The sequence below is a fragment of the Clupea harengus genome, chromosome 20 (genome assembly GCF_900700415.2).
Source record: "Clupea harengus chromosome 20, Ch_v2.0.2, whole genome shotgun sequence".
In the NCBI taxonomy this organism is placed as follows: Eukaryota; Metazoa; Chordata; class Actinopteri; order Clupeiformes; family Clupeidae; genus Clupea; species Clupea harengus.
Window position 1 is genome coordinate 26,070,651 of NC_045171.1, and position 24,986 is coordinate 26,095,636.

At 43.2% G+C, this 24,986-nt stretch overlaps 3 protein-coding genes across 5 annotated transcripts; all 3 read left to right on the top strand.

Annotated features, from left to right (window-relative positions):
- Positions 1 to 1,924, top strand: LOC105913082 (hepatitis A virus cellular receptor 1 homolog). Of its 3 annotated transcripts, none has more exons than XM_031587357.2 (6): positions 1 to 227; positions 515 to 850; positions 933 to 989; positions 1,128 to 1,189; positions 1,273 to 1,357; positions 1,468 to 1,924. In XM_031587357.2, exons 1-6 carry the CDS (start codon positions 86 to 88, stop codon positions 1,518 to 1,520), a joined length of 735 nt encoding a protein of 244 aa, XP_031443217.1. In that variant the 5' UTR covers positions 1 to 85; the 3' UTR covers positions 1,521 to 1,924. The 3 variants fall into 3 exon arrangements, with proteins under 3 accessions (XP_031443217.1, XP_031443218.1, XP_031443219.1); XM_031587358.2 differs by having other exon boundaries at positions 12 to 227; positions 1,471 to 1,924; XM_031587359.2 differs by lacking the exon at positions 933 to 989 and having other exon boundaries at positions 14 to 227.
- A 1,719-nt stretch (positions 1,925 to 3,643) lies between these two features.
- Positions 3,644 to 5,683, top strand: tmem216 (transmembrane protein 216). Its single transcript, XM_031587548.2, has 6 exons — positions 3,644 to 3,715; positions 4,347 to 4,360; positions 4,478 to 4,571; positions 4,671 to 4,763; positions 4,858 to 5,059; positions 5,320 to 5,683. Exons 1-6 carry the CDS (start codon positions 3,703 to 3,705, stop codon positions 5,336 to 5,338), a joined length of 435 nt encoding a protein of 144 aa, XP_031443408.1. The 5' UTR covers positions 3,644 to 3,702; the 3' UTR covers positions 5,339 to 5,683.
- Positions 5,684 to 5,811: 128 nt separating this feature from the next.
- shtn3 (shootin 3) lies at positions 5,812 to 24,902 on the top strand. The gene is made up of 17 exons (XM_031587547.2): positions 5,812 to 6,737; positions 7,873 to 7,933; positions 13,392 to 13,486; positions 13,662 to 13,824; positions 14,386 to 14,483; positions 15,212 to 15,293; positions 16,589 to 16,683; positions 16,829 to 16,975; positions 18,388 to 18,541; positions 18,891 to 19,092; positions 19,350 to 19,420; positions 19,715 to 19,818; positions 20,003 to 20,017; positions 20,593 to 20,667; positions 20,951 to 21,071; positions 22,684 to 22,972; positions 23,160 to 24,902. Exons 1-17 carry the CDS (start codon positions 6,654 to 6,656, stop codon positions 23,368 to 23,370), a joined length of 2,067 nt encoding a protein of 688 aa, XP_031443407.2. The 5' UTR covers positions 5,812 to 6,653; the 3' UTR covers positions 23,371 to 24,902.
- The last annotated feature ends 84 nt before the right edge of the window (positions 24,903 to 24,986 follow it).

Genomic DNA, 24,986 nt, shown 5'->3' on the forward strand with positions numbered 1-24,986 from the left:
ATACATTTAAATGATATCAAATTGCCTGTATGTAATAACAATGTAGTGGTGAAAATCAAATCAAACCTCTGTGAATCCAGGCCATATGTCATTGGTCACCACGGGTAGACCTCATTTGTCCCAGTTTAGAGAGAAGAAGGAAGTTGGTAACGCGTTGAGTGTCGCAACAGGGACGATGTCTGGCTTCTTCTTAACTTGTTATTTCTTTCTTTTAATCTTTTTTGGAGGTAAGGAACTTTGTCTTATGCATTCAATTCTTTCTCACTTCTTGTATGTTAATCACTTTTGTACATGTTGCATTGGTTGTAATGTCTTAACTAATATAAAAACCTTACGAAGAAAAAACAACGGCATGCTTGTTCAATTATAAGATACATGTATTGTGTTTATGTTTTTGACAAGTTGTACTGCCAGAGGGCCTACATGGTACAAAACCCATACCTCAAATATTTGAACAAGTCTGCTCCTGAAAGTGCGAGCTATTTTGGGCAACGCTGTCTTTTTCTCTCCACAGTACAGAGCATAACAGTGGTTGGACTGGTTGGGCAAACTGTTACACTGTCCTGCAAGTACAACACCAATACCCACCACATCACAAGCACATGCTGGGGCAGGGGAAAAGTGCCCTGGTCAAGGTGCGCAGACCCCCTCCTGTCCACCAATGACGGGGGCAGGGTGACATACAGGGAGTCCGAAAGGTATCAGCTCCACGGAAGAGTCAAAGAGGGGGATGTTTCTCTAAGTATTCAAAATGTCGAAGAGAATGACAGTGGCATATATGGCTGCCGTGTAGAGTTACCTGGATGGTTCAATGACCTGAAGATCAACATCCGTCTGACTATCATTAAAGGTAAGACACATGTGGGTGTGTTTGCTTCTGTGGCAGGGGGCACAGTTAGTAGTACAACCCAATGAACAATATTTCTCCTCAGCACCTGACTCCCTCACCAGTGTCAGCACCCCTCTTGTTCTCCCCACTGCATCATTTGGTATGTGCTTCAAAGTAGGAGCTCGCTCCATCTCAAGTGATGGCAAGACTACCACATGCTCTGCATATACTTATTGCATAGTGGAGCTGGCATGACGCTTAACAGGGTTGTAGATAACGGTGAGTTTCTGCCCTCCAGATGAACACCCGGCCATTACGGAGGATTATGATGAGCCCGTTGTAAACTCTGTCCACTCAAAGGTATGTCCATTAAAAAGTAACGGCCAGCGAGGGAAGCCTATGCTAAAATAAATACAGCTAAGCTCTCCTTTGCTCTGTTTCAGGAAAACACACTGTTCTGGCCACAGAACATTGTGAGAATGGCAGTTGTTATCATCATGACCGTTGCAACACCAGTCTTTATTTATGGTCTGTACCCACAAAGCCTGTATATAAGAGGCATTGTCTTACAGCAGAACTGAAAGCGGGAGTATGTGACTCACATTTTCCTTTCATGCAACCACTTGGTTTTGTCCCAGCAGGCTTGACAACTCTACTGAAGAAGAAGTCCAATGAAGGGACAGCTCCATGACTATTCTGACCTATCATTGTCAGCGAAGAGTAAAATCAAATTGCTGTCCAAATTCGATGCATTTATGGAAATATGGGAATTTATGAAGCATTTATGCATTTATGGAATATTAATTATGGAGCATGGAGGTACCATTGATTACCAACAAAGAGATCATGTAGTATTAAATGGAAAAAAGCACAGGAAACGTGCAATCCATTGCAGTCATTCTTGAATTATTTGTCAAACATTCTTCAATACTAATGTTAACAACTGACTACAATGCTACCATCTTGTGGCTGTAAATGATAGCTAGAGTCTTTTGTTTTTGTGTTTTTGTTCAATGTGCATTGTACAAACTTCCCTAAAATATGTTAAACAATAATGTTGGTATAATAATAAACATATATATGATAAACACAATACATCCCGTATGGTCTCATTAAATTCCTTGTTACTAACATCTGAAATCCAAGATGTCTGTCCATCAGAAGGTGAGTGATGATGCTTGTAGGAGCCAAATTAACCTTTATGTTGATTCTTATGTTATCTCTCTCTTATTAGTATGTGCAAGTGTGGAGAGTGTTAAGAATGCAATAATGAGTGCACTATGCCGTAGGTTGTTTTACCCCATCTAGAGGACACCTGAAACTTTACCTGAGAGGCTGAAGGTGGAGCCCAAGGGGGAAAGGCCTTAAAATCCAGCAGCCAGAGCATCTGGGCGTGGCTGAGGAAGGCAACAGTTTTTTGACCGTGTGCCAGGACGTTTGCAAAGGAACCATGTGCTTTACGAAAGTTTAATATCTTTTATTTTATTTCCAACAACTTGTGATCCACCATTCTACAATAAACGGTCAAAGGGACCAACTGGACTCACCTCTACTTCTCATCTTTCCTACACGCGTCAGAACCAAATCCATCTCAGCCACCCGTGGTAGTAAAGTAGAAATTGCTGCTACAATGCTATTGAGGGATGCTATAGCAACAATGGAAGAGATGATTAGAGCACTGACTGGGCTCTAATGGTGTAAACAAATAAAACAGATACAAAATGGCAGCTCGTAAGAATACTTTACAGCCCACTAATTGCTCTCATTCCTCTAAGAAAACCAGAATACGTTATGGAAGATCATTTAAGGATGTCAATTTATCTAAATGATGCCAATATTATTTTGATTTGTCCATCAAGAGTTAAATATGGGACATCTGCATGTGTATAACCACATATTTGCCTGGGTTTATATATATATATATATATATATATATATATTATATTATATTATATCTTTATATAAGTAGGCATACGCTACCTGTGTAAAGTGTGGTTAGTGCATTTGATTATGATTCTATTTATTGCATTTCTCTTAGAGTTGGTCACAGTTCCCTTGGGATGTTGACATATTCTTTAATGGCTAAAAATATCTGACATTTTTAGAGTTGTGAAGTTTGTGGCAGATCCTTTCTCTCTCTCGTATCATCCAGGAATAGGGATATCTTGAACATTCACGATGAGACCTCCATGACATTTAAGAGCAACAGATATGTAAATCAGTGATCAGTATTTGTTTGGATGAATAAACCAGTACATGTTATAAGAAAAAGTTCATTGAACAACTATAGACCTCCCCTTTCTTCAGATGTAGGCTATTCGTACAATATGTGTGGTTGGGGCAAGAAGTTTTGAAATAAGAGAGATCTGAAAGTAAATTGAGAAGTGGATGTGAAGTAGCCATAATATGACAGTAGCCATGTGTGTTCTTTGTAACTCTATCCTCAGACACATGTATTCCTAGTAGGCTCTGGGGGATTCAATCATTTTAGATTTTTAGACCAAATCTCTCACCTCAGCAGTTAAGCTCTACAAGCAGAGAAAAGAGGGTCCCTGAGTGTTTGTGTTCTTCGTTCATGTTGTTCTTTTCTTGTTGGCATAGCCATTCAGAGCCCTCTATGTATGCCAATACGTTTAGGCCTATATATATATCCTAACCCAACACAGCAACAATTTTTTCCATTATTGTCTGAAACATAGATAGGGTTCTAAGGATATTGGCAGTAATAATGTTTGTTCCTTAACAAACAAAAGGACAGAAGGACCTTAGACACTAAAAGAAGTAGGAAGCCGGCTCGGACGAAGGAGACGCAAAGTGACGTCAGGTTTCGCGATACTACAGCCACGGTGACGCCGTCTCCATGGTATTTCAACATGGCGGCCAGTGGTAAGTTGTATCAGAGCCTGTCTATTAGAAATCATCTGGTTGTATCCTATGTAAGTTATGTTAGCATTGAGGCAAATGCTTCTGTTAGGCATTCGATACAGAAAAAACAACAGTGCTTATAGCAAAAAGATAACGAGTGAAAGCGTTGTGGTTATCAAAACATTGTGATCAGTTAAGTTTGCTCCTTAAGTTAGACGCTCATGCTGTCATGTAGCTGATCTTAAATCTTGGGTCTAACGTAGCTAACTAAACAGTTCAAATTCAAAATTGCTTTTCCTGAGTATTTTGCCTGTAGGCATGTATTTTTTGAAGCATCATGAATTGATGCTTGTGTAGATTGTACCTCTTTACACCACAGTGTTTTTGAGCTTCGATGTTGATATAGCTATCTGAGTAGGTACGTTAACGTTAAGTTATCTTTGTATTAGTTATGTAGTGATGATAGCTGGTAACGTTAACAAATTCGTTATGATCTGTCATTTAGAAGGCACAATTTTAGCAAGTTGTCACTGTAGTATAAAACCCAAATGTTAGCCTAACTAGAATGTCCAGCAGCTCTGTAGGGTGGATTGATTCTCACTAGCCTACTACCCGTCCTCATTTACTCAATCACTGTTTATCTCTTTTGCAGGGAAACATCCAATAGTATCCTTTTACTTTTGAATGTACTGTAGCCTATGGTACTGTTCTATATGTAACATTATGAAGAATGTTTTGGGGGGAAATGAATACTATAGACCTACCTTAACATACATCTCGCAGCTTTCCTCCACGCCACTGCAGGTTCTCCTGTACCTCAACAGTTGGTACTTTGCAGCGTTCTTCATCGCAGAGTGCCTTATGTTTGTGTATAAAGGTCTGTTCTTTTTAGACATTAGCCTATGATATTTGTTTAGATAGACACTAAGACCTCTGGAATGTTCTAACATGTAGGCTCTCTCTCTCCTACATTCAGGTGTTGTGCTTCCATATCCATCACCAAATCTCATCCTGGACATTGTGTTGCTTCTTCTCTTTCTCGGTCTAGAAATTCTCCGACTCTTTTATGGTTGGTATATCTGCCAGAAGTGCCTACTACTAATATGACAGGGACAGCACTGACCACCGTGGTTAACCCTTTTCTGGCCTTTCTGCTTTTCCAGGCTGGAAAGGGAACCTGTGTGAGCGCGCCCTGGCCATGTCAGTGAGTGTGGGGGTGCTGGTGCCCTGCACAGTGCTCTGTGTGTACTATCTCCTGCTGCAGACATTTGTCCTACGCATGGAGTTCATACTCAACGCTATTCTGTTGTGCTTCTATGGGTTTGAACTGATTCTCGGCCTAATGTCTATCTCTACTTTCTCCAGGTAACTAAAACATGGTGCTGTGATACATTGTTGTCTTTGAGGCTCAGATATCTCTTGATAGATTATATGTTAATGTGTGTATCCTTTTAATTATATGATATATTGATAAAGTTAATTCAAAATGAATGCAATCCTTCATTGTGGTAGTACACAGAATTGCAATTGAACCTGTATGAACTGGGTTGGTGAGATGGCCGTCATGGGTATGATACCACTCCAGCTTATGTGATTGTATTTTTCCACTTCTCTCTATTTTTAAGGGCAAGTGTGTACAGATGATGTCCCCTTTTGTCTGGAGACAAGAACAATGTTGAAGAAATATCCACGATGACTGAGATTTGACAGAGCCTTGGATGGCGAGGTCGCACAACCATAGGATGTCTATATTATGTTATGTGTTTGTCTTTAATTAAGACACATTGTACATACAGATTTTTTTATCCTGCAAAGAATGTTGTTGAAGAATGTGCTTCCATGTCTGTATAATAACAGGTATAGATATCATGAGTATGACACTGGTTATACAAAGCTCCTCACTCTAGATTCTTATAGGTAGGCATACTGACTCAATAGAAGAGATTTTTTTTATATATTGTATTTTTTGTAATAAATTGATAAACCTCACAGATGTCCACTGCTTGATAAAGACTATGGGAAGGGATACATTCATCAATGTAGGGTTATTACATTTGAGTAAAAAACTGTTTCGTGGGATGTCAAATTCCATTTTGACGCTGTGTGTGATGAAACTCAAGGTCTTCTAGGACAGGGACATTTAAGACGCGGTCTGGGAGGCTTGCCATAAGTCTCCTCTGCCTATACATTTGAAAGCAGCCCTGTTCTATCAGCCCAGTCAGATCCAGCCCATCAGCACGTCCATTCTGGCCTCTGACATATCATCCTGTTGCCGTCGTCCCTGACTGAGCTTATTTGAGCTTCTCATTGGTTACTCACTTGTTCAGAAACTGAAAAAAAGGAATGTTCGAGCTGTGCGGCCCAGGTTGTTCAATGAGGGTCTTGTCTTACAGATGCATGTGTACTTCCAGAAGTGCTTTTTCACGTTTAAAACAAACTTACATATTGTAGCTGTTGTTTTAGATGTACATTTGGCCCTTCTCTGTGTGATTTAAACTATATATGTCCGTTATAGATGTGTCTACTTATGTATACTCTGCGATGGTCTGAAGGGGCAGATGAAGGATGACTTAATCCTCCAAATCTGCGAAAATGGGTGGAGCTTGCGCATTCATCAGGGTTTTGGCCACAGCACAGAATTGGGACGAAACTCAGCCGGTAGCCGACCACTAGAGGTTGCGTGTGCAGGAGACTAGGAATAGGCAGTAGGGAGGAGGGGCGGGCCGCTCCGTCTGATTAGGGTTTGCGCTGTCAACCCAGGGTCTTGGATGCAAGACGTATGTGCACCGGCCGGTTGCTTCATTTGACACAGAAATAGGAAGAATGAAGAAATAATTGGTAATTTAAAAATCAGCAAGCGTTAATATTTATTGCTAAAGAAAATACGCAGGCTACCATCATCATCATCACATGCTCCGTTTTTATAACGGGCCGTAGCTATTGTGCGTTTGGTTGAGTGATGCTTCCTTGTTCATCTTCGTCTGTGGTAGAGATGGAGGGTTGTGCAGACGGCGAGGTGGACGCTCACAGAGTGAAAAAGGAGGTTAGTAATTATTTTGTGAAATATCTAGCCTATTTTGTCATCAGTTTCACGTGGATCTGGTGTCATGTGTTCGGTCAAGTTTTTTGTAAAAAGCTAATCGTTTCTGAGGCATGGACGAAAAAGCCGGCATTGTGATTTTTCTCTGGTTTGATTTGACACTCCTATCTCCTTTGACACCAGGCAGAAATCCTATTGCCTCTTCCTCATGGTTTTCTATAAAGGAACAGCTATGCAGACCCCTCCCATATATTTGTCATTAGCATCAAGTTTTTGGGAATTTTTTGATAATTTTTGGTCTTTTTAAAATGACATAGAATATCATTCTTTGACCAGTTCCTTGGCATAACCCCTAAATACTAAAAAAAAGAAATGAAGAGATAAATGGGTCCCTTAAGGTCTAAGTTATTGAGATTGCATTTGTGAAATCCAAATGGTCTACCAAGAAATTCACTCTTCATTGTAGAGAAAATGATGGGTGTGAAAGTGTGTGCACATCTTTGAGATGGATGTGGAAGAGGATTGAAGTTGTTTAGGGTGGGGGGGGGTCCAGATTAAAGAGATTACTGTTTTTGGCTGAGTAATAGCAGCGGCCATAAGCATCCCATTCAAATCCAACGCTTTCCTTAACTGTTAAAGGCAACTGGGTTTAAGGCATCGGTTTACAATCTGGTCAAATGAGAAACCGTAGATGTCCCTACTCATAATGATGCTTTAAATGCACCAACGTAGAGCTAAACTCGTATGCACTGCCAGGATGTCACTTCTTACCTGACAAGAATCAGAATTGACAGAAACATCTCTTGCTTTAATGAAGAAGCCTATCAAACAGGGAGTTCAGGGAAATACGTTCCAAAGTTGGAGCATTCACTGTGCCATGAGTCCTTATTATGGCCGAGAGCCAACCATGTGGAAACATGTACCTCATCAGACCACTTCAGAGGAGCCTTATCGGTTGAGTTCAAAGGATACAATGCACAGAACAAGTAGTCACCTAAGCACTTGTATTCTACTTTACTCTATTTGAATTTGAATAAGCACTTGTATTCTAGTTTACTCTATTTGAATTTGATTTGAATAAACTTGGGTTGAAACCGTCCTCATGATGCATTGCTTCTGTTTCCTCTTCCTGTTGAAGTGCTCACGACTGACAGAGGAAAGAGATGAGGCCGAGAGACAGTTGAAGCACATCAAGCGAGGTGAGTTTAACACCCTTATACAATGGGATATGCTGAATGTGAAAATGTTTAAATGTACTGTGTATAACTATGTCATTCCATATCATACAGCACTTTCTTCCCTAGATAGATAAGAAATCAAAAAGGGATGTTGTTGGCGGCATCACCCCTTTTTTTCACTGGCAGAAACGGAGAGGGTGTCAATTTCATTCGACTTGTTACCTCAGCCTAACACTTGCCCTCCCTACTTACCTTGTGACACCTCCTCCCACACCCCGCTCTTAATGACAGTGTCTTGAAGCTGGCTTCTGACTGGCCGTCCACACCCATATTCAAGAGGTTACCCCAGTTTCCATGACTACTCAAAGCCAACCCATGTAATGCGTTTGTGTTTTGGTGACCTTCCGTCCCTGGCGACATGCAATGAAATACAGCCACCATTAACAATTGATTTGCAAACACACAACCTGGCTGCTGGAGGTCTGTGTGTGAAGACTGCTCTTAGGTAAGAAGGTGCATTCAGGCAGCTTGTTCAAAAATATATTTGAAATGTTCTTATCTTCTAGTAAAAGTCTTATCTGCTCACGTGCATGTTTTTTTCATCCTCAGTACAGTTTAGAACCTTTTCTGATTTAATAATGTCTCTTTTAATGGGCTTTGTCCAGTGGCTTAGGCTAACCGTCTGAGGATTTGTGAGGATAACAGCAGTACAAACAGTCCTACATCGATTTACATCCCATGGTTTAGAAAGATATTTTATTGTTTTTTGTTTTTTGTTTGTTTGTATGAGTAAGACATCATAGTAAATATTAACCGCCTTGTGCTAATGGTTACTTGCTTGAATTTGTGCAGTTACGGATGTTGGCTTGTTTGCTTTGTAGTGTAGTTTGGGCAAATAGCCTTCTTGACTTGATGCTAAAAAATTAAGGTCATTGAAAAAAAAGGCTCATTACATTTTAAAATAGCAGTAGCACATTGTGTGTGCAGCACTTGATGAAGGGGATAGGCAGCTGATGCTCCCTGTAATGTCATATAACCCTCTGAGGTCCTGGAAGTGAAATATAAGGGCCTTGGTTTAACTGATAGCGATCCAGTCAAAAGTGTGACGCAATGCCTGAAAAAACGATCCTGTAACTATAACAGTGTATGGCCATCATGTATGATCAATGCCCAAGAAACAGGTGTTCAGAGGAACTCCCTCTGAATGGAACAATTGAGGGTCCTTTTTTGGCCAAAATACCGTCACCGTCAACCCCCCCCCCCCCCCTTCAACCCCAGGGAGGAAATGTAGACCACCAATTCTATACTCAATACTCATCCCTGTCATGTTATTCCACTGAATTATTCAATTCTCCAGCTATAAATCATTAATCAGTAGAAAATGAGTGGATGCCTCTGCCCACTTTACAGCCTTCTACTGTTGTTCATGCAGTGGGCCCTTTACCTGCCGGCCACTATATATTTCATGAGCACACTGTTCCCAAGCTCACGGGACCACTGTCTACCTGCCTCAGGTTCAATTTAGCAATAATAAACCGTTCAAATGAAAGCTCATTTTACACAGACATTATCAGCAGTTGTACAGGTTAGCAGTCATTGCACTGCATTTTTATTTCAAATATATATATTTTTAAATATATTCTTTAGGCAACTGTGACATGACAGTTTTCCCATTTTTCTATGCAGGGTCTAACATGACTCTGCAAATGTCAGTGTTGATTGGCCTACTTGCTGTCTTACAGGACAATGCCCTCGTGCTGGTAGTTCCTGATTGGTCGGAATGCTATTTGATGATTGGCTGCTCGGGGGAAACTGCCGTTGAGTATCTGGGAGGCACTGAGTGTGTGTGTGTCTGGTGCAGCAGCTGTTTGCCACCTCATGGCTCTCGTGCACAGAATGGTGCTGAATCTGTGCTAGATAATTAACAGACACGCATCAATAATCTGCGTGCCACTGTGAAATAAGGATTACCTCAAATATACATCCAATAATAATTTATACGTTCGCTGTACAATGTAGCATATGTCTTTTTCATTCCTCTTTGTTATGCCCATATGCTTATGTGCACATTATTTAAAGTCTTTTATGTGACTTAAAACATCACAATTGGTACAAACGAGTCCACATGCATGGCTAATGGAACCCTTTCTCATTTCCACAGTGCCATGATGCCCTTTCTGTGTTTGTGTGCCTCCGCTGCAGGTTTTCCGAGGCCATATTTCCCTCATGCAGCATTAGGCACAGAGTAGTTACTGACCTAGAATATCCACACAAGACGGGCCCCTGAGCCACGCATTAACAGCCTGTCATAGAGAGGCAGATGAACAGAGCCAATGAGTCAGGGGGCCTCCCAAAGACAGACCCCAGTGCACCCTGGGCCACGGCGAGGCCCCTGCTCTGCGGCGGCTGTATGTAAATGAGCCACATGTTTAGTGCAGGCACTCTTGAGTCACAGGCGGTGAAATTGTGAATGATCCACCATGCTTTGTTAAACTGAGCAGTCATTCATCAGACCAGCTGACTTGACCAAAAGGGTTGAAGGGCCTGTGAAAGGAGGCTGGTTTGAAATAGATATACCAGTAGATCACTTTTAAATACAAAAGGCTTGGACTGACAAATGTTTATTTGGAACACAGATGTTGGCCCTTGGCACAACATTGAACCCAGGTGAGAAATATAGCCATAGCATAGTAGCGAGATGCTGCTGCAGCAGCATAGGAAGAACATGGGCTTTGTCCCCCTAAGGCAATGAGACCCAAGTGGTGGATGACAGGGAGAGAACAGTGCAGTTTTGATCATCTTTTCAGGGGATGCTGCCCTGTTTTACTGCTGAATAAAACATGCTCTACTCTTCTGACAATACAGCCTCTAATGCTCATTCAGAGAAATGAATTCATGAAACATTTCCTGTTTACTCTGCAAATCTTCTGCTGCCTTAGAGTAATGAAGGAAGATGTAAGTCCTTAATGGATAGAACGTTGACATGGAATTGTGCTTCAGATTTCATCTTTAATGTTTTATGTCTGGGCTTCCAAAAGTAAGGTGAATTTACAGTATCTAAATTGATTTATAATATTAAAATATTTAAATAATCAATTGATATTTATATTTGCTGCAATTGCTCAGTTTCAACAGCCTATATTAGTGTAATATTCCTCAGATCACACAATGTGGCAATACTTTGAAGCTTTTCTATGCGCTGCAGTATGCTCTGCATGGGTGTGCCACATGGAAGGAAAACAACAATCCCAGAGAGACTTGAACGTGTTTGGGGGAAGTAGTGTGTGTGTGTCAGCGTGGTATCTGAAGTAGTGTGTGTGTCAGCGTGGTATCTGCCTGATTCTGAATTCCAGACTAGCTACTAGCAGAGCATGAATAATTCACCAGCTGCTTTGTACAGAAAAGCAGAGCATAGACCCTGCTGATCCTCCCTGGATGCTCGAGAGCCCATTCACAAATGACTCATTTACTGCCGTGTCAACTGCACTGTCAGAACACATGCATCCTGCAGGGTACCCGCCCTTGACCTTTCAGAGGAAAGCAAAACCTGCATTGCTGTATTTCTGGGGCACGTTATGTTTATAGTCTTGCAAAGGCTGGAGTGATATTGGCTCAATGTCACGTGAAGGAGGTGAGAGGAGAGGAGTGACTGTGCTGGAATGACTGTGAGGTTTGTTGGTGTTTGGTTGAGGTTACAGATGTGAGTATGCTGCACTGACTGGTGATTGGTTGAGGTTAAAGATGTGAGTATGCTGATTGGTTGAGGTTAAAGATGTGAGTATGCTGCACTGGTGATTGGTTGAGGTTAAAGATGTGAGTATGCTGATTGGTGATTGGTTAAAGATGTGAGTATGCTGCACTGGTGATTGGTTAAAGATGTGAGTATGCTGCACTGCTGATTGGTTGAGGTTAAAGATGTGAGTATGCTGATTGGTTGAGGTTAAAGATGTGAGTATGCTGCGCTGGTGATTGGTTGAGGTTAAAGATGTGAGTATGCTGACTGGTGATTGGTTAAAGATGTGAGTATGCTGCACTGGTGATTGGTTGAGGTTAAAGATGTGAGTATGCTGCACTGACTGGTGATTGGTTGAGGTTAAAGATGTGAGTATGCTGCACTGGTGATTGGTTGAGGTTAAAGATGTGAGTATGCTGATTGGTTGAGGTTAAAGATGTGAGTATGCTGCACTGATGTCAGTCCACATTCCTGGAGAGTAAAGGAAGTCTGCAGCTGACTCAACACTTCAAGGCTGACATGACTATGACGCCACTCCCCAAAGCGAGGCAGCCTTGGAGGCTACAGTTACCATAGTAGCGTTGAGTGTCAGTGTCAGTGTCAGTATGTGTGCTGCAGAAAAGGAAAGCAGATCAGCCGTAAACACCGCAGGTAGCTTAGTGACCAAAACAATGTTCTTGTATATTGTCATTTTCATCAAAATGATCATCAGCTTTCTAGTGAACACATTTGAATGAAAGAGCTTTATATCAGAGTTGATTGTTTTAGATCTGTTTTCATCGATATTACTTATATTATAGAACACATATTAACGCCTCCCTGTGTAGACTGATTAGAACTGTGTCCACTACTGTAAAATCACTATGAACACTTTAGGATTTGAACTTCATAAGCAGTATTTTTAGTTCTTGAAATGAAACACTGGTGGGGACTCGATGAAAAACTGAGCCATCGGATCCAGCTGCCTGTGTGTGTGGTGTGGATGGACACAGTCCTATGATCCAGCTGCCTGTGTGTGTCGTGTGGATGGACACAGTCCTATGATCCAGCTGCCTGTGTGTGGGGTGTGGATTGACACAGTCCTATGATCCAGCTGCCTGTGTGTGTCGTGTGGATGGACACAGTCCTATGATCCAGCTGCCTGTGTGTGTGGTGTGGATTGACACAGTCCTAGGATCCAGCTGCCTGTGATCCTTGTGCTACTGGAGATGATTGGAGATGATTGATTAACTGCCTTGTGTTCATTTGATCAAGCATTTGACTTTCTACCTCCTCACATACAGCATTGCAGGTCAAAGAATTGAACTAATCAATGACCAATCCTAAAGCTAGATAAATAGGTAGAGTAATGATAAAGTGTGTATCATTATTAGTGTCCATATGCTGTCACTGTGATTGCTAAACACTCCTGACCCCTGAGTTAAACCCTGTAGCTGTCATGAAAGCTCAATCTGTAGGATCGACTGGTTTGTTACACTTCCCCCAGGACGAGGTAGTATCAGCTAGGTGGCATCTGACCTTTTCAGATATATGATATATTTGACAGATTATTGCTTTCATATTAGATTGAAATGTATTGTTTGGAGGATAACCCCTTGAGATGCAGCATCTCGTTTTTGAGGGGGTCCTAGCTTTTCTCAAGCTAGTTGGAATTTGTCTTGTCCCAGAACATTTGGCAGTGTATATTTGTTTGTTTAGTCTATGATGGGATTCTGGTTGTTTATTAAAACCCTGTGTTTGTCCTAGTTTCCCAGATGGTGATCGAGGAGGTGAGCGGTTTGCAGACGCAGCTGGACATAGAAAAATCCTGCAGGGAGAATGCAGAAGCGCTCGCTACAAAGGTAACACAACAACCCAATACTTTATAGACAGGCATTAATATGGAATACACACGGCTTATGAATATTCTTCAGTTCTCATGTATAGAATCATTCATATAATGATTATAATTATAGTAAGAATACTGATTATGACTGCTGTCGTTTATCCTCCACCGCGTGGCGTTTGTTTGTGTAGTTGAACAGCGAGAACAGGAAACTGAAGTACCTGAGTCTGTCGTCCCGGCCGTGTCTGGACGAGCTGCTGCCCAGTATCTCTGACTGCATCTCCCTGGAGGAGGAATCTGACCCTCAGGACCCAAGCCCTGACCCCTACAGCCAGTACCAACAGCAGGTCAAAGGTTAGCACATACAGGCCAATTACACTTCAGTGTTTTTAGCCTGTCACAATATGAACAGTGAAGTGCAGACATAAACAAATGTGGATTGAGTTTCTGGAGGAGCCATCGTGGTTGTTTTTATGGACAGACGTTTACCAGGCACTGTGGCCATGTGGCAAATCTCCATTTTAGGGATTACATGTTCTCATGTCCATGTTTGTCCTCTCATTGATGTGATCCCTGAAATCTGTTTGACACTGTTGGTATTTAAGATTATCCACTCGATATGGCACTATGGCCAGATTAGTGACGGTTTGACATTTCAGACAGTTTAAAACAGAACTATGGTGTCTGTGGTTGGTTATTAATAGTCATGAAATATTGATGTTATTTTTGTCCTTATTTACTGGTGTTAGATCTCATATGTCATCATAACTGGGCACCTTTCTCAGCAGTAATCATCCTATATCCTCATATATATAATCCTCATCATAAATATCTTGGTAATGTGGCCTGCAGGGAAGGTATCACTAGCTGAAGAGTGGTGAGATTAGTGCGATGACTTGGTCCATTCTGCTTCAGATCTTCAGGTGACGGTGAACAGTTTTCTGGAGGAGAAGAAACAGCTGGCCTGTCAGATCCAGGAGCATCAGAAGCACATCGAGGACCTCACAACACAGGTGAGTCTAGGGTTAGGGTTAGGGTTGGACCTCACAACACAGGTGAGTCTAGGGTTAGGGTTAGGGTTAGGGTTAGGGTTAGGGTTAGGGTTTGACCTCACAACACAGGTGAGTCTAGGGTTTAGGTTAGGGTTAGGGTTAGGGTTAGGGTTAGGGTGAGGGTGAGGGTGAGGGTTAGGGTTAGGGTGAGGGTTAGGGTTAGGGTTAGGGTTAGGGTTAGGGGTTAGGGTGAGGGTGAGGGTTAGGGTTAGGGTGAGGGTTAGGGTGAGTCTTCTGGGGCAGCATCTTCTGTCCACTACTGCAGATTCCCAAGACTGTAGGGCGTATCCTTCCTCAAACTCAGATGATTCCCAAGACTGTAGAGCGTATCCTTCCTCAAACTCAGATGATTCCCAAGACTGTAGAGACGATCCTTCCTCAAACTCAGATGATTCCCAAGACTGTAGGGCGTATCCTTCCTCAAACAGACGATTTCAAGTCATTGCTGATAAAATGGATAGTTTGCATTTATTTTTTCTTCTGATCAACTGTGCACAGTAAATGTATAGACTACAGTGAATCTTTTATTTATTAAAAGCACTTTAGTCATACAGTGTATTGAATTAACCGCCTTGAGACAATTGTATTGTTATGGCGCTATATAAATAAAATTGAATTGAATTGAATTGAATAGGGTTAATTGTGCTGTCATACTGTGTAACATGTTATTGACCTCTGCCATTCTGTAGACCGAAAAGGATCAAGCCGAGATGAAGGAACTATACAAAACAATTGAACAGCAAAGCAAGACCATTAAGAGGTTTAACAGAGGTAAGTGCTTAAATAATACTTTGCATTGGGAAATGCACATCGGCCTTTTAAGCTAAGTGTAGACTTCTGAAAACACGGTATCGCGTCACTGATATTCTAATTCAGATTAGCCACAACAGTGAGTGAGTGAATGTGATGGTTCAGTGTAGCCCCAACAGTGAGTGAGTGAATGTGATGGTTCAGTGTAGCCCCAACAGTGAGTGAGTGAATGTGATGGTTCAGTGTAGCCCCAACAGTGAGTGAGTGAGTGAATGTGATGGTTCAGTGTAGCCCCAACAGTGAGTGAGTGAGTGAATGAATGTGATGGTTCAGTGTAGCCCCAACAGTGAGTGAGTGAATGTGATGGTTCAGTGTAGCCCCAACAGTGAGTGAGTGAGTGAATGTGATGGTTCAGTGTAGCCCCAACAGTGAGTGAGTGAGTGAGTGAATGTGATGGTTCAGTGTAGCCCCAACAGTGAGTGAGTGAGTGAATGTGATGGTTCAGTGTAGCCCCAACAGTGAGTGAGTGAGTGAATGTGATGGTCTACATCTGGCATCTCCTGCCTTTGAGGGCTGGATAGATGAACCCTTCCGTCCAACTCCCAGACTCCCAGGCCATTTAAGCGTGCCCTAATCCAATTAGCTGCAGGATGCTCGACAGGAAGTGCCCCCTCTTCCATCCTGCGGAGACACTCTCACATCACTCTCTAGCAGGGCCCTTCTCCCTGCCCAACCCCCATCCACATATTGAAGAAGATGTCTTTTATCTTTGAACGTATATTATTATGTTTTATAATGACATTAAGTCTATTAAACCAAGGTGCAGCTTGCTCAATGTACCCTTGATCTGGGCCCTGATTCTCCAATGTGTGTATCTGTGTGTGTGTGTGTGTGTGTGTGTGTGTGTGTGTGTGTGTGTGTGTGTGTGTGTGTGTCTGTGTGTGTGTGTGTGTGTGTGTGTGTGTGTCTGTGTCTGTGTCTGTGTCTGTGTCTGTGTGTGTGTGTGTGTGTGTGTGTGTCTGTGTGTGTGTGTGTGTGTGTCTCTGTGTGTGTGTGTGTGTGTGTGTGTGTGTGTCTGTGTGTGTGTGTGTGTGTGTGTGTGTGTCTGTGTGTCTGTGTGTGTGTGTGTGTGTGTGTGTGTGTGTGTGTGTGTGTGTGTGTGTGTGTGTGTGTGTGTCTGTGTGCCTGTGTGCCTGTGTGTGTGTGTGTGTGTGTGTGTGTGTGTGTGTGTGTGTGTGTCTGTGTGTGTGTGTGTGTGTGTATGTGTGTCTGTGTGTCTGTGTGCCTGTGTGTCTGTGTGTGTGTGTTTTGTTCAGTGTCAATGATGGCAGCCCATGAATATGAGGGTCTGAAGGAGCAGCTGGACCTGGAGGAGAACCTGAGGCAGAAGGCTGAGACCTATGCCCATGAGGTATCAAAAGGCCACATGACATCACCCTCATTCACATATATGAAGCCCTCACAATCCTGCAACTGCAAATGTTCAAACCATAGGCCAGTCCGTCAGGGCTAATCGCAGGTTTGGTTGAAGCTCGCTTCCTTTGGCCTGTTCATAGATGCTGGTGAAGCAGAAGGAGGCGAACCGCCAGAGCATGATCCTGCTGCAGCAGGCCGACCCCAGCCTTCAGCTCCTCAAGGCCCTGGAGGACGTGGCCAACCTCACCAAGACCCTGGAGCAGGAGAGGCTACAGCACCAGCAGAAGGTAGGAAGGTTGACGCTCTCAGGATGGAATGGGTGCTTCCCTCTGTCTTTTCAATTGGTTCAAACTAGAATGACCTCATAATAAGATAAGAATAATAATAATACGATTTTTCCGTCTGAGGTGCTTCATTCACCATGCATTGAGAGCAGACGTTTGAATTAGAGATCTGTTTTTTTGTTCTTGTTGAGATTTATCAAGCCTCTCTAACAGACGGCCCGTGTGGCATCTTTTGACACACCGAGGTCCCTGAACGCTCTGAAACTGACATGCTGGTGAATCCCTTATACCAGCCATTCCTGGCAAGTGCTGTAAAGCTGTGCTAAATCTGCTGGATCAGCACCCTGACTCCCTCTCAGAAGAGCCTCAAGATATGACAAGAGGATGGGAGGGAGAGGATGAGGGAGGCAGTCATCAAAGCTGCCATAACTCAAAGCTACAGCACCACTGCATCAGACTAACTCTTTTGGAGTTTGACAGCCAGCCCTCATGGCAGATAAGGGATTCACTGATAAAAACGAAGTTATGAGGGCAACTTAAGTGGTTACAGATGACAAAACATGCCTATCAGCTTTCGAAACCGTCCATACTTGTGTCTTTGCACCTCATAGGGAATGACCTAATCGTTTTTCATTAAATGTGTGGATCATTCTAACAACTCTGTCACCTTTTATTATTGGTTTATCACTGATCTTATTTTGTAGAAACATTGTAAATAGTGTAATACTATGGGATGCAGGGATGCGGGGAGTATGACTCTTTGGGTCTTGGAGAAGATTTCACAGAAGTTTCACAAGAACAAAACTAGAACCACACGATAAAGAGAGCCCTATCCTCTCTGTCATGACATGTGGTTGTTCTTGTAGCCCTTTTAACACCTTAATGTCTACGATGATAAATGTTGCCTGTTATACTCCTGTCAGACAATACTGCGATGGTCTCTGTGCCCAGTCCATCTGCTGAAAAGGGCTGTTTACCAGCGAGGGCAAACATTTGTCCATGTCCTGTACAATCAGTGCCACAGAGCCAAACTGCTGACTGACTGTGAGCTGCATTCTGGAAGCCTGCTACTAGCATCTCTGGCCCATACAGATAGAGCAGACACTGCAGAAAGAGCACGAGCTTGATGGATTTGGCCGTCAACACAGGGGACTGCAGCTGGATGCCAAATTCACCGGATGTCAATCAATAACGATCACTGGGAGATCGCTGTTGGCTACTAACGCCAGGCAAAGGCCAGCAGAGTCGTGGCCCACTCCACTGAAGCGCCGCATTGTTGTGCCTGTGGAACACTCAAGCTGTGTTGATCCCAGGAGATGTTTAGTGGGATCTCCAGGTAGACCTGAGCGTCATGGGGTGATGGACCGCTCCTTCTGTGGCTCTTCAGACAGTGAGTGTGCTGTGCTTCTCCGCAGGTGAAGGCTCTGGAGGCCGAGCTGGAGGACTGTGCCCTCAACAAGCAAATAGCCCAGATGCAGAAGCAGCTGGATCTGTTGGAGGAGGAGAAGAAGGAGACGGAGGTCCGACTACAAGAAGAGGAGAAGAAGAAAAGAAGTCTAGAAAGCCAAGGTAACGCCACATAGCTCCTACAGTAGGTCCCTCACAGAATAGAATACAAAAAAAGTGAAATTCAGTTAAGCAAATGTCTGATCATTGCAATTTTAATGGGCATATCTCAACATGAAATTAACTTTTAAACATAAATATATAGGTCGATATTTAGAAATGGCCTAAAAAGCTGAAACATCATTTTTTCATCATTGCTTGAAGTATACAAACACTTCTGTCATTGACAACAAAAGCTTCATATTGCACCTTTAAGCTGACCGTTAGATGTAGCTGCACGCTGTGATTGTAATTAATAAAGGCTCCTCCTCCTCCTCCTCCTCCTCTCCTCCTCCTCCTCTCCTCTCCTCAGTGAGAGAGCTGCTGGAGGCTCAGAAAGGCCCGGATCCAGACGAAGCAGCAGCAGCAGCAGCAGCAGCAGCAGCAGCAGCATCATCAGCCCCGTCTCCTGGGACAGCCCCTCCCCCCGCCCCGCCTCCCCAGCCCCCTCCGCCCCCTCCTCCCCCACCTCCTCCTCCCCCTCCTCCTCCCCCCTCTCGCTGCAACCCCCTCAGGTAATGCTCTACTTGCAGAAGCCACTCTGTCTGGCCACATTTTACTCTCTCCAGAGGACATCCTCTGTTGGTTGTGTTTCCCTAGACAGTTTTAGTGCATCATTTTGTTTGCACCTAACACAGACCATGCTATTCACTATATTCCTGCCCCACTATGGTAAATTGTCATGATTGATTTTCTAAGTAAAGGCATGTGAATCATTAAATCAATAGTGTGTCATTGTTCATTGTTCATTTTCCATCTCTTTATTTGACAGCTCTCTCATTGCCATCATGCGGAAGTCGTCCAAGACTGGGAAGGGCTCCCTTAAGACAGAGGCAGCGCCCGGTGAGTGGGGGTCTGCCTGCCTGCCTGCCTGTCTGCCTGTCTGCCTGTCTGTCTGTCTGTCTGTCTGTCTGTCTGCCTGCCTGCCTGCCTGCCTGCCTGCCTGCCTGCCGTGTGGCATCTGCTCATGTCTCTTTGACTGTGCACAGCATCAGCCATGTTGTATCTGTGGACCTGCTGTTCCTGGGTCTGTCTGTCTGTCTGTCTGTCTGTCTGTCTGTCTGTCTGTCTGTGTATGTCCATTCATTTGTATGTGTGTGTGTGTGTGTGTGTGTGTGTGTGTGTTTCTCCCTGTAGAAAGCGAAGGTGCGAATGATGTCAAAAATAAGGCAGTGAATGAGATGATGGAAAGGATCAAACATGGAGTGGTTCTCAGGCCGGTGAAAGGACCGGACACAAAGGTGAGGTTCTGAAACCTGTTCTAGTCTTCCCATCTGGTAATGTCCATTCTGACATAAAGGACGTTTTGTCTGCCATTTAATACAGGCCTTTCCAGCCATTCATTTGATAGTTTTCATGCAGTTGCAGTGTCCATCTAACAACGTGTTTCTGTTTCCCCTCGCTCTGCTGATGTCATCATTGAAGAGATTTGGAGCGAAGGTGATTTCATAAATGAATTGATTGTCTCAACTCATTGGAATGGCAACTAACATACAATGTCTGAAATATGCCATATTGATGGTAGCCATTAAACAAACAGAACATATAGCACAGAGCATATAGCACAGAACATATAGCATATAGCACAGAGCATATAGCACAGAGCATATAGCACAGAGCAGAGCATAAAGAAGATCCTAGGTCTGTGGTGTCATGACTACAGCAGTGCTCTGGGGAGTATGGGGAGCAGATGGCTGCTTGTATCTCGTGTCCCAGGCCAATCCTTCATTCAGTCCTTTTGTGAACATGAAGTGCCCAAAACCAGAGTCAGTCTACTCAGGCAGTGCTGCTATGGCTACCCCTTCAAAAATAATAATATGACGACATGCCTGGTGCTTTTTGAAATGTAACCAGATGCACATTGTACATTTGGTTTGGTTGTTTAATCTTATGATTCTGAGGTAGCCTACATTACACTGAGTCCTGTGTTAATGGTAATGTGTGGATATAATACAATGTAAATATGTATAATGTATTTTTATTTTGTGTAAATGCTTTTATTCCTTTGTTTTCAGCCACCACCTGCAGTGGAGCCACAAAAACCACAAAAACCACAAGAGAGCGCAATGGAGGAACTGAAAGGAATACTGGTACTTGGAGTTCTTCTTCCAGCGTCAGTCTGTAATCGAATTATTGTGGTGTTCACGTTCAGTGATGAGTTCCATTAATGATCCTCTAAAATGGGAGGTTCTAGAGAGACTGCTTCCTGTTCCATGTGTGCCTCCCCTGCCCCGAGCGCCCTGTTTCTCACTGATTAGTCCTTGTGGTTTACTGCCAAACCTTGACAGTTGACAGAAAATGACTTGTTTTAAGTGACTTGCGTTTGGTTATTTATGCCAAATGGGTTGAATTGCACCTCTCCTCGTGTATCAGGACACGGTGAAGAAGAGCCCCAGTCGAGGGTTTCAGGAGACACTGCAGGCTAAGAAGGACAGCGAGCTGGAAGTGATTCTGAGGAGGAGGCGCAAACAAGCCTGTGACCCTGGCTCAGGAGGTAAAGCTAGTCTCCAGAAATATCCATCTATGTGTGGAATGTTATTGTAAACATGTGTCAGATACTAATGTGAAAAAAGCGTCTATATTTTAATATTGCTACAATTACAAATGTTTCACTAATTGCTGGTCTGCAATATCATATACTTTGGCTTCCCAAATCCACATAAAACTTGGTGGAGTTGTAGGCCACACATGGCTGACACGGAATAGAAGGTGTGTGTGTCCCATGTAGAAGCTGTCTACCCGACTTCAAACTAATCAGCTAGTAGATGTTGCTACAACAAGCTACCATGTTCTCCTCTGTTCCGCACTTCAAACTAATCAGCTAGTAGATGTTGCTACAACAAGCTACCATGTTCTCCTCTGTTCCTCTGACATGGTTTGGTCTATCTTCAGAATTCATTTATTTTTTAAATCCTCACGTAACATTTACAAAATACCAATGATCCTGTTGAAGTGGTGGAATCATTCAACCTTTTGCTACCTGGGGCAGTTGGCACATTCTGCATGGACCCCAATGATTGCTGCTTGCAGCTACATTTAAGATTATTATTATGACAGTGTATACCCCTGTCCTGTTGTAAATGTCGATACTTGTAGGCTATATGTAGCATTTTCAAGCATACTCTTGCCTTCGACTAATAGTCCTACACTTTATATATACATGCATTTTTTTTTTAAACTTAATAAATGCCAAGTACAGTTACAGTGAAGCTCCTATTGTTGTTATGCTATGTATACATGTATATTTCACAAAATGCTCAAGTTTAGAACAAGAATATATCTGTTATAAAGCCACTCTCATCCTCATATTGACTAGACAGGTCTTCAGAATGCAACTCCCGGGTACTGCTTCAGGCTATCAGTGAAGATCCGCCACATCCACTAAATATAGCTCTTTACATTTTCAGTCAGAATAAGATGTGCAACAAACTTTTTACTCTAATGTTGCCAGGAACATAATCATTTAAGATAACACGCTTTTCTTGGAATGCGACATATCTTGTTTTTTTTTATGTATCATTCTCTCACTGTGCAGTGGTCATTTTACACCATTCATGTGCAGTGTTGCGTTAGTACTAATGTCATCCAGCAGGGGGAGCCACAAGCCCAGTCCTTATGTAACTATGACATTGGCCCTGTAGTGTGATAAAGCTTACACAAAGCTCTTACTATAGATAGGCCCCATTCATTCTCTGTTTTAATGAACACATTTTCCAAAGTAACAGCTGAATAGAAGTGTGAACTAGTCAAGAGGACATCAACAAAACGGGAGAAATTAAGATAAATGATGTTCTGGGAATACAATCAGAGCTTTGTACCCTGAAAAGACATTTTGGAAAGTGGAATCCTCTCTCCAGAGCAGAACATTATTCCAAGGTTCCATCTGATGTGCAGTTGCCTAAATAACTGAAACAACTGATATAACTTTGATTTTAAACATTTACTTTATTTTACAGTGTGCTTCTAATGTTTAACAAATGCATAATACTCAAAGGTATTTTCAATCCATGTTTTCTCTCACGTATACTGACAAGGATAAAAAATGTTTATTTTTATTTTGAACTTATTTGCAGTGTGCCTAACGGTTGCAGTGTATTCTCTTGCAGATGAAAGAGATGGACTGGCTAAAGTGTCCTCGTCCGACTGCATGAATGGAGGCCACAGCTCCGACGGCGCGGGCCGAGAGCCAGTGGCAGCAGGCAGCAGCCCTCAGCTGAGCGCGGAGCCGGCCGAGTCGGCGGTGGGCCCGGAGCACGGCTGTGGCCCGCCTGTGGCCCGGCGCTGCTCTGACACCGGCACCGATCCCAAGGGAGCCAGGCAGGCGGGGGCCGTCCGCAGGTCCATGTCTGAGAAGGGGCCGCACGACACTCCGGGCTACAGCGCCCGCTGTGGACGGTGAGTCATGTCAGTTGTCAGATGGAGGATCAAGACTTTTCTACAAACACTTAATCAGAGAAGTCAAATAAACTTGATCTGTAGTCTTTCTACGCATAAGATTGTGTATTCAGTGTATGAATGTACTGTAACGGTCCAGCCGGCGCTCCAGTGTCACGCTCCCCAAGCTGACTGTGGTGTCTTACAGCACTGACAGAAGCGACAAGCAGACAGAGAGTGTGCAGTCCAACGGAATCAGCCACGCCGTCTCGGGAGAGGAGGCGCACGGCGCCCCGGCCTCCCCCACACCTGACAGCCCCAGTGCAGCCAACGGGAGTCCCACCACCACCACCTCCACCGCAGGCTCCACCGCCACCGCAGGCTCCACCACCGCCGCAGGCTCCACCACTGAGTGCTAGGGGCAGCAGGCAGGACCAGGGCCATGCTGCACAGAGTGCACAGTCTCCCCTTTGACTTTGTATTCTCTGGTTTGTTTTGAGTTTCTGAAACACAAATTTGAAAAGCTTTAGTTATTTAAATGTCAATTTTATGCACAGACTGACTGCTGGTGTGAGTCTTCTAAAGGGATACACTTCAATGAGAATCAGAACGGTAGCCACCAATTAACCAACTGGAATGAGGAAGTGAGAGAGTCTTTGGCTATGGCTTTGTTAAGCAGCTGATTTTTGTAAATCAACGTGGATGGAGTAATGTGATTATTATATATGCTGAACCTAATTATGCATTTAATCTATTTTTCAATCGAAATGTAGACCGCCTCTGAAATACTTTGGTTTCCAGAAGAATGAAAATGGTCCAGATAAGGTTGTGGTCTTTTGCCACTTTTTCTGCAGCACAATTGAGGGTCAATGTGTTTGTCCCAAAAACACCTGGTGTGGTTTTCCCCTCTAAGGCTCTGTAGTGAGATCACAGCAGAGCAGAGCAGAGCAGAGCAGAGCAGAGCAGAGTCCTTCAGTAGAGAGCGATGTTTACAGAACAGTAATTAGACCGATTGTCATTCAGGAACTATATCTCATATGAAGGCACTTATTTTGCTATTTTGGATTTGAGCCAGAATTTAGTGGGTTTCCATTGTGGCGTCCAACTCTCTGGTGATGCATGTGAAAGCTCTGAATTGTAAAGACAGCCTTGAAGCAGAAAGGTGCTGACATCCTCAGTCTACCTCCTATACAACACTTTTGCCTCTTAATATTATCTGAAATTGTTTGGAGTGTAAATGTTGAGCAGCTTCAAGGACAGGTGATCCAGCTTGTAATGTCTTCCACCTCTGTTCGCCAAAGACACTTTGCACTGAGGATGCTTCGCACATGGAGAGCGTTGACTCCCAAGACAGGAGCAGTGAATCCTGGCACGCTAATCCCTTGGCTATTCTATCCAAATAATCCTGCAATACCCTCTGCAATAGCATAGAGTAGTGTAACTGTGCAGAGCCTTACCACCCTCATGCATCCTTCACGGTCATGATAAGAAATGTTCAAGTGGTTTTAAGAAATACCGTTAAGCAACAAATGATGACGTCACTCGTCACTTACTTTGCAATTCCTCCCCTCCAGTGAACCAATCAGCTGTTTCAGTCCAGAAACCAACAGACTCCACCACGGGTAACTCCTACCTGTTCTTGCTCATTGTAGACTACTTAAGGAAGAAAATCTGTACATGCACCTGTAAACCCTAGATGAATTCTAGACACTTCCGGAATGTTCTCTGGCCTTACCAAACATGCCGTTTTCTTCTTGCCATGGCACTCAATTTAGGTATTTGCTTTTGTACAAGTATTTAAACATGAAATGTGTCTGATTTATTATTATTTCTTTTTTTTTTTGCTGTGTGTTTGGCCTCCAAGAAGTTTGTGAACTCATTTCAAATTTCCATCCATTTTCTCATTCACTGGCCCTTTTTGATTAGATTCCAATAAAGTTATTACTGTTAACTAGCCAGATGCTTGTTCATTCAATGTATCAAACTTCATGAATCAAGGTATGTGCATGAGTTATCACACCACAAACCAAGGTAA